The sequence below is a fragment of the Bos indicus x Bos taurus genome, chromosome 28 (genome assembly GCF_003369695.1).
Source record: "Bos indicus x Bos taurus breed Angus x Brahman F1 hybrid chromosome 28, Bos_hybrid_MaternalHap_v2.0, whole genome shotgun sequence".
Taxonomy (NCBI): domain Eukaryota; kingdom Metazoa; phylum Chordata; class Mammalia; order Artiodactyla; family Bovidae; genus Bos; species Bos indicus x Bos taurus.
The window spans coordinates 5,232,968-5,251,273 of NC_040103.1; the positions used below are offsets into that span (position 1 = coordinate 5,232,968).

The following is an 18,306-nucleotide window of genomic DNA, read 5'->3' on the forward strand; positions in this document are numbered from 1 at the left end:
GTCAACTGTTCAAGAGATCATATTCACGGCTTCTCTACCACCAGAGTTCTTTGCTCAGTCTAAATTTCATGTCTGTTCTCTTCTTAAACTGCAATCCAGGCTTCCCAGGCCCACATTTTACACAAGGAACAAGTGATGTTAATATCCATGTTCTCCACTACTGACCATTGTCACAGTTCTTCATGAAGAAATCTATGAAGAGCATGCTTCTTACTGTTTTTTATAGATATCTCTTTGATCTTTGGCTCTGCAGACGAGCACTATGGTTTATGGTTTCATAGTTTGAAGGAGACTCAGTTAATGACATGTCATCAATTTCTGCATTTTAATGGGTTAGCAGGACAGACGATTCCTGGCATTTCAAAGATAACTGTGATATCAATGAAGGCAGGACTGTATTGTTATATTCTCTGTCCATGCCAAGTAATTTATATTTTTAATGATAAATCTGCTCCTTAAGACTGAGAATAGTGGGATAAAGCCTATGAAATACAAATTAACTTTGTCATATGTGAAAATGGCCTTAACACATAATAGATCACTGCATATGGTTAGGGAAAAACCTGCTTGATATTACTTATTCCGAAATAAAAATGACTTATAGTGGATACAGTCTAATATTTAGTTTATACACAGTAAGTCCATACAGAAAACTGTGCTGAGCTGCTAAGGGTACATTTTGTAATTAACACGTGTCCATGAGGACATCAAGTTGCTCAAAACCACACGCGCTATGGGAGGACAGTGATTTTCTACAGCTTGGCTGCTGCCTGGAAACATTCACTTGACAAAAGTCCTACAGGCCAACACATGGTCATGTTCTCTGGCACGGCCTTTGGGGGAAGACTTGAGAGATGATTCATTCTTTGCTAGCATCAGGCAAGAATACTGGAGTGAAGAGCCATTTCCTCTTCCAGGGGATCTTTGCAACCCAGAGACTGAACCCAGGTCTTGCGCATTGCAGGTGAATTATTTAGTGACTGAACCGCCAGGGAAGCCCTAGTATAGACAGAGAAGTATTTCTTCAAAAACAAAACAGAAACCTTCTGGTGGGACTTCTCTGGCAGTCCAGTGGTTAAGACTCTGTGCTTCTAGTACGAGTGACGGGTTCCACCCCTGGCCAGAAAACCAAGATCTCACATGCCATGTGGCCTGACCGAAAAACAAACAGAACCCTTCTGGTCTCGTCCATAGGTATAGCTTAGGAAGGCGGGAAGACTGTCCATTCAGGGAGGTTAGATCAGGTTCCTTTGTTTTCTCTAAATAACATCAACTTTTGTATCTGCTTGGTTACCCTGTAAAGCAAAAGCATCTGCATGGCTTCAGCCTTAGTTTACTGAGCTGTAAGATGGGAATCCCAGCACCCAACTAGGAAGGGTAATGCTAGGGTTCAATGAGATGGATGAAAAATGCAAAGAACAGGGTCTGGCAAGTGGCAACCATTAACTGCTACTAGTAACTCTTTAAATCAGGTTGGGATTCTGTAAGGAGGCTAACTAGTACTCAGTACAGATTACGGTCCTAAATGACCCAGAATAAATTCTCATACACTCCGATTGTTGGCGTATCAGAGCATCAAAGTCTACATTCACCTGACAACACTGTTCCTTGTGTGGACTCATTTTAAACATTTATTAAAAAAGCAAAATGTACGTTCATCTCAAATAGAACAGTTAAAAATGGTAAAGCAATACAAACAACTTGTTACTAGCAGCATCCAGTTGTTAGAAGGTCCGGCCCCACTCCTCACTCTGCTCTGGCAAGCTCAGCCTCTTCTGAGCCCTCTGCCACCTACACCGCCCTCCGTCATAGTGCAGGTGAAACCAAAGTTTATAAAATTAACAGTTTAAGGTTAAATAAGCTTAAATAAGGGTGTTAAATACAAGACACTTCATCAAAGCTTCTGTACAAAGATAAACAAATTTGGCATTGTACAAGTGATTCTGCTGGCTCATGGCACACAGGAGAGCTCTCGTAAGTAAGCAGGTTGATGCTTTTTTTCAACAGAGCATTAACTATACAAAAGTGAACTAAGAGTTGAAGTGACTACTCAGTGAGCCATTTACAAGGCATATGAATCTTTTTTCTTAATCAGAACACTGTTAATATTCAGGCACCGTTTGCTCCTGCAAATAAATAAGTCTCTAAAGGAACCGCATTTGAACTCGTGTTAGACAATCAGCGCTTTTTCTGTGCCCCCTGCCCCGACACGGCTTTTCCAACTATTTCATCTGCTTCTTTCTTATTGCTATGATAATGTGGCTGTGGAAATAAAACTACTGTACATCCAAAAAAATAGAGCACCTTTAACATTAAAGTATATGTCTGATTATTTGTTCTCATGTTTATTTTACAATTCTAAAGCCCAAACTATGGTAAACTGCTTTAATATCTCTACCGGGTCACCTGATACATAAAGCTCAACCATCGTCCCTCGTGAGGTAAGCCCACACAGAGCTCCGTTTCAGCAGAGCCTGAAAGGTCCACACTGACACCAGCGTTACATTCATCTCGACACCAGCGTTACATTCATCTTCACGGGTGTTGCTCTCTGCGGTCACACAGTGGCTCCCTGTCCTGCTGGGGGCATGGTGCTAGACAGAGTGGGACAGCGAACACAGCTACGATGGGCCAGAAGCACAGCAAGAAACCACACGTTGGCGACTATGAAGGGACTCTGGGCTTCCCCAGGGTCCCCGGCTGGGTGGTGGCCTGGTTACGGCTTCTTGTCGATGGTGTTGAAGAACCACTCTGTGAACTTGCGCAGCTGGGCCGCAGCCGTCTGTGACTCCTCCTGCAACCGCAGGTTGTCCTGCCGCAGGTGCTGTACCTCCGCCTGCAGCACTGCCTTGTCCTGCTTCTCCTGGGAGAGGGGGATGGAGACAAACGGTCATGCACTTGCTAGGCACAGGCTCTCCTCCCAGCTGCGGTCTGAGCGCTTCTATCCCTATTTATGTAGTTTACATATGTGTTTGTTTATTTCTTGGGGGCAGAGGGGATCTGACTGCCTGTTCTGGCTTCCCTAAGAACGAGGGTGAGAGTAAGTAACAAGAATATTCTTTCCTGTCTTCCCACTTTGTTCCCAGTAGGAGCCAAGACAGCTGTTACATGGGAAGATGATAAAGCAGTTTTGATCATCTTCTCTCTGAAAAAGGGGGCCTGGGAAGACGTGTTGCCTTGGATAGGAGGACAGAGCTTCCACGGCATGCCTTCTTCCTGGACAAGTCAGAATCCGCAGAGCTGCTGATTGTGGGTTTGGTTTTCACCATCTCTTCTCATCTGAAAGCTTTCTTGGGAAGGTGTATTTCCATAATAACCTTCAAAGTGTGCTACTAAAACTGTTTAAATAATCAAGATTTTTCAGAAGAATCACAGAGTTTCCAATAGACAGTAATTTGTGTCCAATAGACACAAATTTGAGCTCCCAAATGCTGAAAGGGATGTCTTGACCAAGAGAGAAAGAGGAGGTCATCCTCACGGTGAGCGCTATTTTTAAAGGGAGGTGACTTGATTGTCAACACCACAGACACACCTGCAGCTGGGAGCTCAGGCTCTTCAGGACACTGGCCCCCTCAGCATGTCTCGTCCTGTCCTTGATGTTTGCTCCTTTTTCCTGTCCCTCCACAACCTGTTCCCAACACCACTTGCCTCATCTAATGAACAAAGACACCAGTCTCAAGAGGAGGCTTGGATGAGGACTGGTTGCTAACTCAGCCCACTCAAGTCTGGTTTTCTCTTGGTCACTACAAGAGGCTCAAGCTCCTGTTCTCCCCTAGCTCTGGGGATCTCATTCCCAGCACAGCTCAGACATCCCTGCTGTAGCCCAGCTGCCAGCCTCTCATGACCCTCAGTCCTTCTCCTCTACCCACGGAGTGTGTCCTGTCACTAAAACCTTCTATACTCTCAACACCTTCTTCCATGACTGTTCCTTTAATTTCAGCTGTAAATGAGTCTTGGCTCTCTCTCGGGGATGCTGCTTTCCCAGCAGCTCAGAATGGTGAGGGCTTGTTTTGAAGAGCACGTTGGTTAGAGGCGAGGCAGGCCAACACCTCGCCCCTGCTACCCAGGGCAGGTAACTACTCTCCCCTAAAATCCCAGCTCCTGTGAGAGCATGACAGAGCCCTGCTCTCTGCCATGGTCAACTATATCTCCAGAAGATTCTAGAGCATGGTTCACTTTTCTTCTTTCCTTCTCCATTCATCATGTCTGTTAATGATTTCAAGACCCAACAGACAATCCATATGATTCAGCCTTTCTGTGATATTAAGCCCATCCTCCTCACTACCCCTCACCCCGCCTCAGCCATATCCTGGACCTTCAAGCTATTATTGATAACTGCACATGTTCCTAAATGTTTCAAGCCCTGACTGCCTGATCACTGCCTGTTGTCTTTTTAAAATAATTTATCCAGTATCCACCCCTCAAAAATGATCTTAATCCAGCAATCTTGCCTTATGGTCAATGTCCATTGACACCCACTGCAGGGACATTATTCCTCCTCACCCAGCTTAGACTCTGAGTCTCTCAGTTTAATCATATCCTTTACAAACTGCATAACTCTAATACTGGTTAAATTCAACTCTCCAATTATTCTACACCTATCGTGAAACAGAGTTACCAGCCATCCCAGTTGGTCTGAGATGTTCCCGGTGCCAGCTCTAAACCCATCAGGTAAACTAGGATAGCTGGTCATCCATGCTGGCGGAAACACCTAATTTATGCTACAATCCCACTAAATACCCAGTTACCCTCCATTCTATACCTTCCCTCCATCCTTATCTCTCACCCTCTTTCCCATTGCTCACTCTCAGTTCTGGAATAAAGAAATAAACTAGAGGAGAACTTTGTCAACCTCTCTCTGTTTGGACTACAGCCGTACCTCACTTCACTAGGCTTTGCAGAGACTGATGTTTTACAATTTGTAGGTTTGCAGCAACCCTGCATTAAGCAAGTCTCTCAGTACCATTTAGCCAACTGCATTTGCTCACTTCATGTTTCTGTGTCACAGCTGGTAATTCTCCCAATATTCCAAACTGTTCCATTGTTATTACATTTGTTATGGTGATCTCTGATCTTCAGTGTTACTACTCTAATTGTTTTGGCACTTTTTAGCATAAAGTTTTTTTTAATTAAGGTATGTACATTGTTTTTGTAGACATAATGCTATTGCACACTTAATAGACTACAGTACAGTACAGTGTAAACATAATTTTCATATGAACTGAGAAACCAAAATATTCATGTGACTCAATTTACAATGATGTTAGCTTTATTGCAGTAGTCTGGAACCAAACCTGCAGTATCTCTGAGGTAGACTTGCACTCGTGCGTGGATCACTCATACACACTCTGCTCTGGTAACTGTTAAGAACAGTCCCTGCTCTGGGGCTACACCCTCCTTGTTAGGCTGAGGACGTTACACTCTTCACTCCCACTATTAACTTCCCTGCCAACTGGGTCATCTCCACCAGCACTCATGTCAGCTGTTACTTCTCCCTTCTTTCACCAGCAAAACCCTCCCCACCCAGCTATCACCCTCCAGCTACTGTGCCCCGTTTCACTTTCCCGGAGAGTGAAGCAGCTACCCAGCACGGCACTGGTAATTCAACAAGAGCTCAGCAAACGTCCATGGAATAAACAATGTCATGTCTTTTGAGGACTGAGCACACTCAGGTTGACGGGTAGAGAAGTCGCTGACTCACTGAGGGGACATAGCTTGGGGAGACCAGGCTTCCTGGCACCAACTAACTCCTGTTAGGTCAACTCATAACTGATAATCCACTGAACTGACAAATGCTAGTATGCTGCGTGTCTACCTCACTCTGAAGACCGGCCACCCAAAGGCTCATCCTCGTTCAGTCAGATCTACCGGATCTTGTGTCTCCTACAATAAAATATAGTAGCTGTGGGCAAGAGATGGAGTCAGACCTTGGGCATCTCCATTCCCATTTACTGCTGGGCTTTGATTAGGGCACTTAGCATTCTCAAGGGTCTTTCTTTTTATTCCTAGTAGTTAAAAGGGGTTGATTGCGTAAGAGAAAGAGTTCTGAGCAGCAACTTCCAATTGATTGATTTACCTTCCGAAGGTCTGTCTGCAGCTGCCGAAGAATCAGCTCCAGCTGGTTGACTTTCCCGGTCAGTGTGGATGGAGAGCGCTCCCTAGCAAGGAAGGAATGACTTAGAACAACTCAAGGGTGCTCAAGTCAGGCCAGGGCATCCAGAAAGTTGGCAATGTTTTCATGGAAGACATTCTATCATGTGCTGAGAGCACAGCAAGGAAATAAATAAGATTGTGTCAGATGTTGAAGGTCAGCAGGTCAGTGCTTTGGTGGAAAATCCCTCCTGGGTTGCTTTTGACTTAAAAGGGACTTCAGAATCTCTATTGGCATATACGTTGGTAAGAAAACAAAAGATAGATGACCTAAATGCGTTTAGGCAGCCGAGATTAGGCAGACCAGAATCAAGTCCTGGGAACCAGAGAGAGACTCAACTTTCCCAATTTGCCTTTCTCTATCAAGAAAGAGGAGAAGGCAATGGCACCCCACTCCAGCACTCTTGCCTGGAGAATCCCATGGATGGAGGAGCCTCGTATCAAGAAATTCATCACCAAGATGATCATGCAAGTCATTGATCACTCAAGTTGATAGAAGAGTGGGAATTAGGAGTGGATGGCACTGAGAAAGAAAGTAACACCCTGTGGGTGACGAACACGTCAAGAACACAGGGACAGAGGGACTTCCCTGCTGCTCCAGTGGTTAGGACTCTGTGTTGCCCATGCAAGGGGCAGGGGTTCAATCCCTAGTTGGGGAACTAAGATCCCACATGCTGTGTGGTGCAGCAAAAAGTATTTAAAAAAAAAAGAAAAAAGAAGAACACAGGGGTAGGGACAGCTGGGAGGTGAGGGGTTGGCTGGAGACCCAGGGTTGAGGGGAGTATGTGTGCTCAGGAGTTGAGTGCGTGCAGCCTGGCAGAGGGAGGGTGGTCAGCAAGGTGTCCTGTCCAGTGCTGCTGCCGTGATCAGGTGGCAGACACTGACTGGGGCCACCCCCTCCCATGCGGGAACTCAACCTCACCATCCAGGAGGTCTACGCGTCTTGGAGGCAGGACTTGCCCGTGGAGCACAAGCTCCATCCAGCCCAGCAGGGCAGGAAGCAGAGTCAGGTCTGCTCAGTCCCTTTTCTGGGTCCTTTAGGACTAGGTGAAGACAGGGGAAATGGTTTCCTGGCTGCTCTGGGCTGAGCTTCTGGTAATTGCTGGGGCCTGGGACGTGGGAAGGAGGCACACCACAGGGGTCACATACCCAGCTGGGTCCATGAAATCTTTGCCGCTGCCAGGATCGACACACAAAGGCAGCTCCTGGGCCCCTTCCAGGTCCTGCTCGGGGTGCATGTCCGTCAGGGTACAGAAGGACGCCACTCTCTGGTCTGGGAAGGGGAGACACACACAGACAGAAGGGTTAGGAATAGCTGCAAGGCACTGTTTCCCTGTGGAAACGAATAGTTTCTAAATAAAATCTGCCCCTCTCCCCCACCACTTATTGCCCTGTTTTAAAGAAAACAAAGAAAAACAAACTCAGGCAAGCTGCTGACAATCAGCAAGCATTCAGATTGGCCGTCCTGCTGGGCTGCATAGCACACAGACACCACAGCCATGGGGAAAACAAGCAGACACTGGATTTGCTACAGCCAATCTTTCTTCTGTGCACATCCCAAGAAATGCCAAAGCTGTCACTGGGTGTGAAAGAACGGCGTTGGGTGATGAACAGAACTCAGGAGAGGCACCTCTCTCCAAACCTGGAGAGCATCCTTGAGACCCGATGGCCCGGACATGTCACCCTGTGCATCCCCAACCCTCCGCGCGCCTATAACCATGCACACGTGCAGATAACGAAACAGAAAGGAAAGGTCATGGAGGATGGAGCACCCACAATCACCCCGAACAGTCACCTAGATAGGATGTGTGATGACAGAGCAGCCCAAGTTCTTCATCTGAGTCAAGACCTGAAATAAGATTTAGAATTTTCCTTTGAACAGTAATATCTCTCCTCACTGGAGTGCCTCTGGGGTACATGTAAGGCTCAGGTGACGGGTCCTATGAAAAACAGATGTGTGGGTGTGAGAGGGCCACATGTGTACACGTGTGTGCATATCTGCAGACGTGTGTAAGTGTCTGTGCGTGTCTGCCAGTGTGTATATGTTGTGTGAAGCCAAGAACGGCCCTGAGAGACTGTAATACAATGCCAAAGAATGTGGTCAGACTGTACGTTTCACATGTGATGGTCCTGGCTGGACACACAGCTGTCATGTACAGCAGTTAAGTTGCATGCCATACACATACCAATCCAGCTGCAAGAAGGTGTGAGCATTTTGGGTCTGCTTGAATGACCCGCTCCCTGAAGGTGAAGATGGTGGTAACAAGAGAGATTAGCAAATATTTTCACTAAAACCCTTAGAGGAAGATCTGCAGCACGGGGAGCAATGATCAGTGTGACTACCTTCCCTCCCCTGTCCTCGCCCCCAAACAGCAGAGGGCCATTTCTGTTCCCGGCACCAGTGACTTCACATTCAATGTCTGGAGCTGGACAGGAAAGGGAATGTGATATTCTTCGAAATGGGCACCAGACTGACCCAGCTCTGAGGGCTGAACACAAGAACACTGGCCCAGAAATGCCGAAAGGCATGCAGAGAAAACCCTGCTTTTCAGCAAGGTGGAGGTGAGGACCGGGGATGCATCTCATCACCCACACTGGCTCCCCCTCCACACGCCGTGCCCGAGGGATGCAGCAGGTGCGTTAGCGCTGCAGCCGCTTTTTCACACGATTTGATTAATGGCTGAGAAACCACACTGGGGTCCGTGTCATGGGTGCTCTGTGCTTAATTTAACCTATTATGTCTCCCCCTGGCTGCTGGCTGCATCTCCTAATGAAGCTACCTGCTCAGCTGGTGGTTTCTGGAAGGTCCCACACAGCCCGTTAATTAGAGAGGATGGCGGAGCTGCCAGGAGCCCTGGAAGGAGCCAGGCTGCAGGGCCAGGGTGCCATGCTGAGCACCCCACCTGAAGGAGCATACAGCAGGTTCCCAGCCGCACATCCCTTTCCTCCATCATGACTCTCAATGCCTGCTGACAGGCACTCAGGTGTCCTTCAGTCAACATTCCAGAAAGGCTTAGGGGCCCGCTCCACACTTAGCACCTTCTATAGGATGACAGACCTTCTATAACTATACATTCCCAAGAGATGACCATGTTCCCAGTTTGATAGACTAGTAGGATTTATACATCTGATGAAATAATTTGTAATTTAATTATGATTAACAGCATACAGAGAATGAACCTATGGTTGCTGGGGAGGGAAGGATTGGGGGGTAGGGATAGTTAGGGAGTTTGGGATGGACATGTACACACTGCTATACTAAAAATGGATAACCACCAAGGTCCTATTGTATGGCACAGGGAACCCTTCTCCATGTCACGTGGCAGCCTGGATGGGAGGGGAGTTGGGGGGAGGATGGATACATGTCTATGTATGGCTGAGTCCCTTTGCTATCTACCTGAAACTATTACAACACTGTTAATTGGCTATGCTCCAATATAAAATAAAGAAGCTTTTGAAAATAGATTAACAGCATAATTTGGGCATTGCCTGCTTTGACGCCTGATGAGATGTGACCAGCAGAGGTGGGGCAGGAAGGACGGGCGCACAGGCTGGGGGCGAGTGGCTCTGGGGAAGGGTGGGGGGTCTGGGCTGCCAGGGTGCCAAGATAACCTTCTGTCCTGTGACAGCCCTGTATCAGGAAACAATCACCACTTAAAAAAAAAAACAAAACAGCAGACACATTTTTTATTTCATAGCGAATTTAACTACTGAACAAAGTGAATGAAAGAAAGAATTTATTTTTCTCACTTTTTAAAAGTTTTGTTGACTCATCCACATTTTATGCAACCCAGTGATAATTCAGTTAGTTTCTATCTTTCTTAATATAGTTGGTTCTGATCATCAAGTCTAAATATCTCAATGAAAACATCTTGGCTTGATTCCTCTATTTTTACCTGAATTGATAAAATAGCCACATATTTGAAGAAATAGAACTTACTACTGGCAGCCATTCAAACATTCCTTGGGGAGAAACAAGGTCCTACCAGTCAGGAGGCTAGAAGCCAAAAATAGAGTTTTGCCAACAATGTAATTTCACAAAGAAGATTTCACTTTGAATCCAAAAAGCTTGGGAGGCTGAAATGCAACTAGAATGCTACTTGATTAAGTACAGACACTAAACTACTTTGTAAAATGGCTAATTTAGTGACAGTTTCCAGTAGAAGCTTTATTCCTCCAGAGCTTATTTCGGTAATAATAAAATATTTAGTAACCAAGAAATTACTGACATTGAACCGAAAGGCACAGACAAGACTATAAGAAAAAGGGAGGCTCAGAGTATGAACTTCATGTAAATGGTGAGCTCAGCGAGGATCCAATTACCCACACTGTACATGTTTTCCCTTGAAATCATCTTTAAAAAACCTGATTGCAATGTCAGTTTCTTGTTTTTAAAGTTTATTTTATTGAAGCATAGTTGATTTATAATGTGTTGAGTTCTGCTGTAGAGCAAAGCAATTCAGTTATATATAGATAGAGATATTCTTTTCCATTATGGCTTATTACAGGATATTGAATATAGCTCCCTGTGCTACACAGTAGGACCTTGTTTATTGTCAGTTTCTCATCTCAGTGCATTTAGCACTGAGCAAGAGGATGCACAGTCTGTAGGCTACTCCATATCAGTGTTGAGCTGAGATGGCTGACCTAACAGTTGCCTGCAAATAATCCCCATGACCCCAGGCCAGCTGTGTGGAGCAACGAACCCCATAAGGCCAAGCCTGCTTCGTGAGGGACGAGTGCTTGATCAACTAGCCATGTCTGCTGAGGGCCAGGAACAGGAGAACAGATACGCCCCAGATGCATGCCATACAGGACACGCATGCGGGAGGCTAAATTAAATGAAACCCATTTCCACAAACAGAGCTGTTCTAATGTCTTTGCTACACTACCCATTATAGAAAAGTTGGGGCTCTCTAGCTACACGTAAGCACGCACACATCGCTATATAATACAGGGAACCCAGCCCGGCGCTCTGTGATGACCCAGAGGAGTGGGTTGGGGGTGGGTGTGAAGGAGGCTAAAGAGGGAAGGGGTATACATATATACACACATACTCTTACGGCTGATTTGAGTCACTGTATGGCAGAAACGAACACAAAATTATAAAGCAATTATCCTCCAATTAAAATTTTGTTTAAAATGTATGCTTTTCATGCTCTGTTCAAGAAACCAAGGGCATAGGTAACCTAATAAAAGTGTAAACTTGAACTTTTCTGGAAAATACACGTACATGAACTATTTCATTTCCACAGTGGTGTCTGATAAATGAGTTAATTCTGTACATGCCACTAGCTCACACATCCGCTTGCAATAATTACCACCAGTGGGGAAGAGCTGAAATCCCGAGGGGAGGAAAGGCCTGCAGGGAGCTGTGTGGCATACTGACATCTAGTCTCTGATCATCAGTATATAAAGCTGCCTTTAACGCTTCATTCCACTTAAGACAACATCATCCACTTAACAAATGCCCAAGAACACACCGATTGGCCACCCCTGATATTCTGACAAATGAGAACTACCTTAAATCCTAGGACTTTTAAAAAGACTCCACTCTCCTTCTCCTGTTTCATTATCCAACCCACAGACAGCTTTGCTAGTTGGGTTTGTTCACTTGACCATACTGGGGGGATAGGATCTCTCTCTCTATCATTTGGTCCCTCTCTACCCGATATTATTCCTTTCACTTTATACAAAGGAAGTGAAAAGTATGCAAGGGTGACAGATGATGGTCTCAGTGTATAATAACACTGATGAGAGGTGCTGTGTAGGAGTTCTGATGGGCAGAGGGTCACATCTCACCCCTTTCCCTGAAAACAGAACAATCCCCCACACGGCAGCAAGCCAGGACTGGGACCCAGCCAGTTTTCAAACTATCACAGGAGAAGGGAGCGGCAGGCATGGACCCTGGTGAGAAAGGCACTCCGCACTTGACTCACCTTCTCTCTCACAAGTTTATGAAGGAGTTCTCAATTTTTAGACACTGGTTTTGGAGCAGAGCTGCATAACACATCTATTCACTTATTAAGTAATGTTTAACAATGCTGCATAGCATTTCTGTATTGAATGGTTTCTATTCTTTTGAATCATTGCCAGTAAGCAAGTTCTCAGGAGTGAGATTTCTGGTCAAAGGGTGGGTACATTTTCTGGCTCTAGTTATATGCTGTCATACTGCTTGAACACAAAGATGGATTGTTTTATAATCTTTGTAACGATATCAGATGAGAGTGTTCATAACTATTCAGAGCTGCTGTGCGGTTTTTCATACTCGCAAAGTAGCTCATTATTGTCTACATTTACATGTGTGGCTGAACACTTTCAAGTCCTTACTTACTGTGTGATCCTTCTCTTAGACCGTGTGTCATATGTCCTGACCATTTGTTTCTCAGGCATTTGGTAGTTTTTGGTGGTCATGTTCCTTCATTCACTGGAGACACTTAGGTTTCACCTGTCAAATTTATTACAAATCTTACCCATGTTCCCCAGTTCCCCCTTTAATGTTCTCTTCCAGGTTCATCAAAGATTTAAATACTTTTATCTGGTCCCATTACATTTTGCATGTTCTCTCACAAATCCATAGTTATGGTCCAGGCATGCTTCTAAAACATTCACCTTTGTCTTTACTTTTTCTAGAATCAACTTTTCCAAGTCCTAAATCCAAATGGAGCATGGAAATCCCACCTCACTCCCATTTAACTCTTAAATAGACACAGATTTTGGTCTAGGCTCTTTTTATTTTCCTTCAAAAGGACTAATTTCTATTCTTTGAATCATTACTATGTTGTTTTAATTATTACTTACAGTAAACTTTTATTGTTGACCATTATTCATCTCTTTTCCAAATGGATGCAAGTATCCTACAGATATTTGAAATGAAATGGTACAAAATCTGTGAATTAACTCAGGAAGTGCTCTCATCTTTCCTGTGTGCTTTCTCTCCATTCCTATCCTTCCATATATCGGGACTTTTCAGGTATCAAAGAGCCCAGTGCTTTCTCTCCTTACGATTCTAATGATAGGTGAACTCCCAAGGAATTTATTTTGATCTTGCCAAGGTGTCCTTTATGACTGCTATGTGGCTGCTGCACATGCCACTCCTCACACCAGGAGGAAGAGCCTACTTCCATCCTGGGGTCTGGGCTGGCCCTGGACTTCCTCTACCCAATAGGATGTGGTGGATATAACATTCTGGGTCTTGAAACATCATATATCTGCTGCTTATGCTCTCCTGACTCCTTAAGTCACATGTGAAGAAGTACAATTACTTTGCTGGAGACAAGACTCCAGCCAGATCCCAGTGTTCCAGGTACAGGCATATAAGAGGAGTCACCTTAATGCTCCAGACCCAGTTGGGCTCTAGCTGAATACAGCTGCATGACTGACATCAACTGAAAACACAGGGAACAGAAGAACCACTCAGCTGAGCCTGGCCAACCCATGGAATCATGAGACATGACAAACTATAGTCTTTAGCCATAAATTTTAGGGTGGTTTGTTATACAGAAATAGACAACTGAAAAGGCTAACAATGCTTTGAAAAATATGCATTATAAAAATATGAACTATACTTTAGAATACCTACTTTATAATATCAAATAATTTTTTTGATTTATATTTTCTAGATGTAGAATTATATCCACAAATATTTCCTTACTTTCAAAATTTACTCTTTTGAATACTGGATTCCAGTACAAAATTAAAGGACATGATCTTTGAGGATATCCTTGTTTAGTCTGTAGACTTGAGTGATACACTTTCAACATTAAAAAAAATTTTTTTCCACTAAGTGTTATTTGGTATAATATCATATAACTATATTCAACATCTATAATATTATATAAGGGAAAGGAGTATGAAAAAGAAAAAAATATTTATACACGTTTGTATATATAATATATATATCTGAATCACTTTGTTGTACAGCTGAAAGTAACATAACATTGTAAATCAACTACACTTGAACTTTTAAAAGTATTATGGAATAAAGTTGATATTCTTTGTTAGGGTTTGAAGGTATCTCTCAATTCTTAATTTTTACTAGAAATAGGTCTTAATTCTATTATACATACCCTTTCTGAGAAATTGATATGACAACTTTTAATGACTTCATCTATTATAACTTATTATGATTAAAGGTTTTCTTTTATTAAACCAGCTAACTTCTTGCTAATACCAATAAATATCTTTTCAATTTATGACTGAGCTTCATCTAAGCTGTCTCACATCAACATTAATGACTAAGATTGTCTTACAATTTTTCTTTTCTATGTGCTATGAGGAAAGAATCCTATTATGCAATGAGGCTGCTAATACATTTCAAGAAAAATTTATGCAAGGGCATTATTGCTCTTTGAAACTTTGAAAGTAATGAATTGTAAACATTAGTTTTGGGTGATATTTGGGATTTGGAAATATTCTTGCTTAATTTTTTCAATGCCCTCCACACTCTGACTTCTACTTACTGTTTCTCATGCTCTTCCCGCCCCCCCTCCCCACTTTCTTGCAGGAAATATCCAATTATCTTATTCATCAGATTTATTCCAACATAGGAATAAAGTGACATTCCTTAATCATGCTATCATCTCTCATCTATTTAATACTAATTTCCTTCCTCATTTCTAATTTTGTTCACTTGTGTGTTCATTTTCTGAACCAATTTATATTGGCTTACCAATATTCAAAGAAAAAATGATCATTAATTAAATTTACAAATTGCACAGAAATTACAATTGCAAATTTTTTAAGAAAATCATTTGATTTCTTTCTTTACTTTTTTGTTTTGTTTTGTTTTCTTTCACAACCTTTGTAGAATGTTTTTAAAGTACAGTTACTTAATTTTCACTTTGTTTTTCCATTTAAATATAAGTTTTTGAAGCAGTCTTTTTGTTTAAGGCCTACTCCCTGCTGTAGTCCAAAGACTTTTCTAGGTAACCTCTTCTTCATCTTCACTTACTAGAAAAGAAAAAGATGCTCTTATCATAGTCCTTAATTCTTCCTTGCTTCAGTCATGTCCAACTCTCTGCAACCCTATGAACTGTAGCCTGCCAGGCTCCTCTGTCCATGGGATTCTCCAGGCAAGAATACTGGAGTGGGTTGCCATTCCCTTCTCCAGGGGATCTTCCCAACCCAGGGACTGAACCCACGTCTCCTGCATCTCCTGCACTGTGGGTAGATTCTTTACCTGCTAAGCCACCTGGGAGGCACAATTATCACTAGACTAATATTTAGAACTGTCTGAAATGTTAAAGTTTTTGGTTTATGTTTTGCTCCTATTTTCTGATTTAATTCCCATTTCATGCCTGTGGAGGGAAGTGTGAGGAAAGGTGCCTTCTCTTAGTGACCCCTGGGGAATGCTATGCTCAGGAGAGCATAGCACTGAATCTTAGCATTGGAGAATCTTGTATTCTTACAACACTGTGAATGGTATTTTCTGTGTACCCCGAGAGTACACTGTGTACCTGGAGAGCTCAAACATGTTTAAGCAATCAAGACTGGGGCTGATTAATTTGGTACTGCTGCTGTATTCTTTTTTTTTCATATTTGATAGGAGCTTTTCCCTTGGTTGCAAAACCCAAGCCCATATACAAAATTAGGAACAGTTTTAGATGCCTCTTTTGAAAGACTGTTTTAGTCCCTTTTAACTGCGTTAAAAAAATAAAAAAGGCAATTTTTCAACACTATTTTGAAAACTGAGAAGTTCAAGAATATACTTAGTTTCCTTTTATCTACAAAATGGTGCAATTCCAATTCCAATCAATAAGGTCACAACAGATTGGATCAGGCCAATGTATAGGTTCTTCTGCACTGTGCTGTGCTATGCTTAGTCACTCAGTCATGTCTGATTCTTTGTGACCCCATGGACTGTAGCTCGCCAGGTTCTTCTGTCCATGGGGATTCTCTAGGAAAGAATACTGGAGTGGGTTGTCATGCCTTCTTCCAGGGTATCTTCCCAACCCAGGGACTGAACCCAGGTTTCTCGCATTACAGGCAGATTCTTTACCATCTGAACCACCAGGGAAGCCCATGAACACTGGCGTAGGTAGCCTATTCCTTCTCCAGGGGATCTTCCCAACCCAGGATGGAACCAGGGTCTCCTGCATTGCACGTGGATTCTTTGCCAGCTGAGCTACCAGGGAAGCCCACGTCTGCACTACTTGTAGACAATGTTCACTTATGTTAGTTCTCACTTAAAACACCAGAGGAAATAGGAATCGGCACAGGATAGTAAAACCAAATTCTTAAACCCGTGTGTCCAGCGTCAATTTTAGCTCTTAGATAAAGGCATGGGACATAAATGAGGCAGAACAGCAGGGAAGAGTCATGCCTGCTAGGGATAAATGACAGTATGGCATGATACAAGGCTCATGGTATCTCAACCCAACAGATACATTCTATTTTTTAAAGCCTGTCTTCAAACGTGCTGACTAATCATATGTGGGCCCAGACTTTTTCCAGAGGGGTCTGACTTCAGTAAGGCATCTTAAGCTGCCTTGATTACTCTGTAATGATTAAATAGGCACATGGGAGCTTTCTGGACTATCTTTTCTTCATGATGTTGAGTCTAGCTCAGGAATAGCTTTGAGAATTGGTACAGAAAGATAAAGTCACAAGCAGGGCAACTGGTCATCCTGGTAAAGACCTTTCTTTTTAAAGTGCTGAGGGATGCCTATGCTCACATCAGCACTATTCATGACAACTGAGATGGAAAACAACCTAAATATCCATCAACAGATGAATGGATAAAGCAGATAGGGTACATACATACAATGGAATACTACTCAGCCATAAAAGAGAATGAAGTAATGCCATGTGCCGCAACGCAGATGCACCTAGAGACTATCATACTAAGTAAAGTAAGTCAGAATGGGAAAGACAAATATATGGTATCACTTATATGTGGAACCTAAAATATGACAAAAGGAACTTATCTATGAAATAGAAACAGACTCACAGACATAGAGAACAGACTAGGAATTGCCAAGGTGGGGGGAAGGTCAGGGGAGGGCTGGACTGGGAGGCTGGGGTCAGCAGATGCAAACTATATTATATATAGGACGGATAAAACACAAAGCCCTGCTGTACAGAGCAGAGAAGTATAAACCACAATGGAGAGAAGGAATATGAGACAGCATGTGTGTATATGCATATAACCGAACCACTTTGCTATATAGCAGAAATTAATACATTCTAAATCAACTATGCTTCAATAAAACTAATTAATAGAAAAAAAGTGGTCAAGGGGATGGATCGCATCTGGTCACCACCGTGTCCATTTACATCACAGTGGAGCTGACGCTGATACTAAAGAATCTGATTAGCCAAAGGTCTGGAGTTGCAGATTTTTGAATCTTCCTGAACTGACTATTGTCTCAAGATGGCATACTGCCCTATGGATTGGCACCGAAAAGTGACTGGAACTTTTAAACATGACCTCAACTCCCTCCATATTTTCTGTAGAATGTTGTTTGGAAAGTTTAGAAAGGGCAGGGAACCAAAGTCCGCTCCCCTAGCAAAGAGAATCTCATGTTCTATCTGTTCAACTTAGGCACCCCTGCCCTGAGTCACTGGCTAGCTGGGATGTCCCTGCTTTTTCCTCCCTTGTCTGAGAGTGCCAATGCCCAGCTGGCCTCGAACATCAGCTCAGAAACACCCTGATGAAAGAAATGTGAGGGTAGGGCTAAGAGGAGCTTGCCAGGTCTCTGGAAAGGTTTTCATTTCATAGATGAGCAGGCTGAAGCCCAGCACAAGTGTGTACCTCAGAGGACTGGAGATCAACCTTCAGCGTTGCAATAAAGCACGTAGCTGACTTGTCCAAAGGCCCGCAGCGCATCAGTAGGGCTGCAATTACAATCACAGTCCATGGATGGATAATCCAGCCACTGCTGTCTGTGCCACTGTGCTATCTGGACCTCCCACCCACAGACCAGCTCCCCGGAAAGTCCCACTTCATAGCAGTGATTTTATTCTGCAGAGGTAGAAGGGAATCAAGCAAAGAGACAAATGACGGTGGAGACCGACATGAAGTATATATATATGGTCGTCGTGGTTTAGTCGCTAAGCTGTGTCCATGTGTCCAACTCTTGCAACCCCATGGACTTTAGCCCGCCAGGCTCCTCTGTCCATGGAATTCTCCAGGCAAGAATACTGGAGTGGGTT

General features: G+C 43.6%; 1 protein-coding gene across 9 annotated transcripts in view; it reads right to left on the reverse strand.

Annotated features, from left to right (window-relative positions):
- Positions 1-1,604: 1,604 nt before the first annotated feature.
- SIPA1L2 (signal induced proliferation associated 1 like 2) overlaps positions 1,605-18,306 on the reverse strand; it is a 246,944-nt gene continuing 230,242 nt past the window's right edge. For 5 of the 9 annotated variants that reach the window (XM_027531061.1, XM_027531063.1, XM_027531060.1 and 2 more), the window contains exons 20-23: positions 7,946-7,999; positions 7,300-7,423; positions 6,077-6,158; positions 1,605-2,863 (exon numbers count right to left, since the gene is read on the reverse strand). In XM_027531061.1, coding sequence (XP_027386862.1) covers positions 2,717-2,863; positions 6,077-6,158; positions 7,300-7,423; positions 7,946-7,999 — 407 coding nt within the window. In that variant the 3' untranslated portion in view covers positions 1,605-2,716. The remainder of the gene's footprint in view (positions 2,864-6,076; positions 6,159-7,299; positions 7,424-7,945; positions 8,000-18,306) is intronic. The other 4 variants (XM_027531068.1, XM_027531069.1, XM_027531066.1 and 1 more) reach the window with 1 other exon arrangement.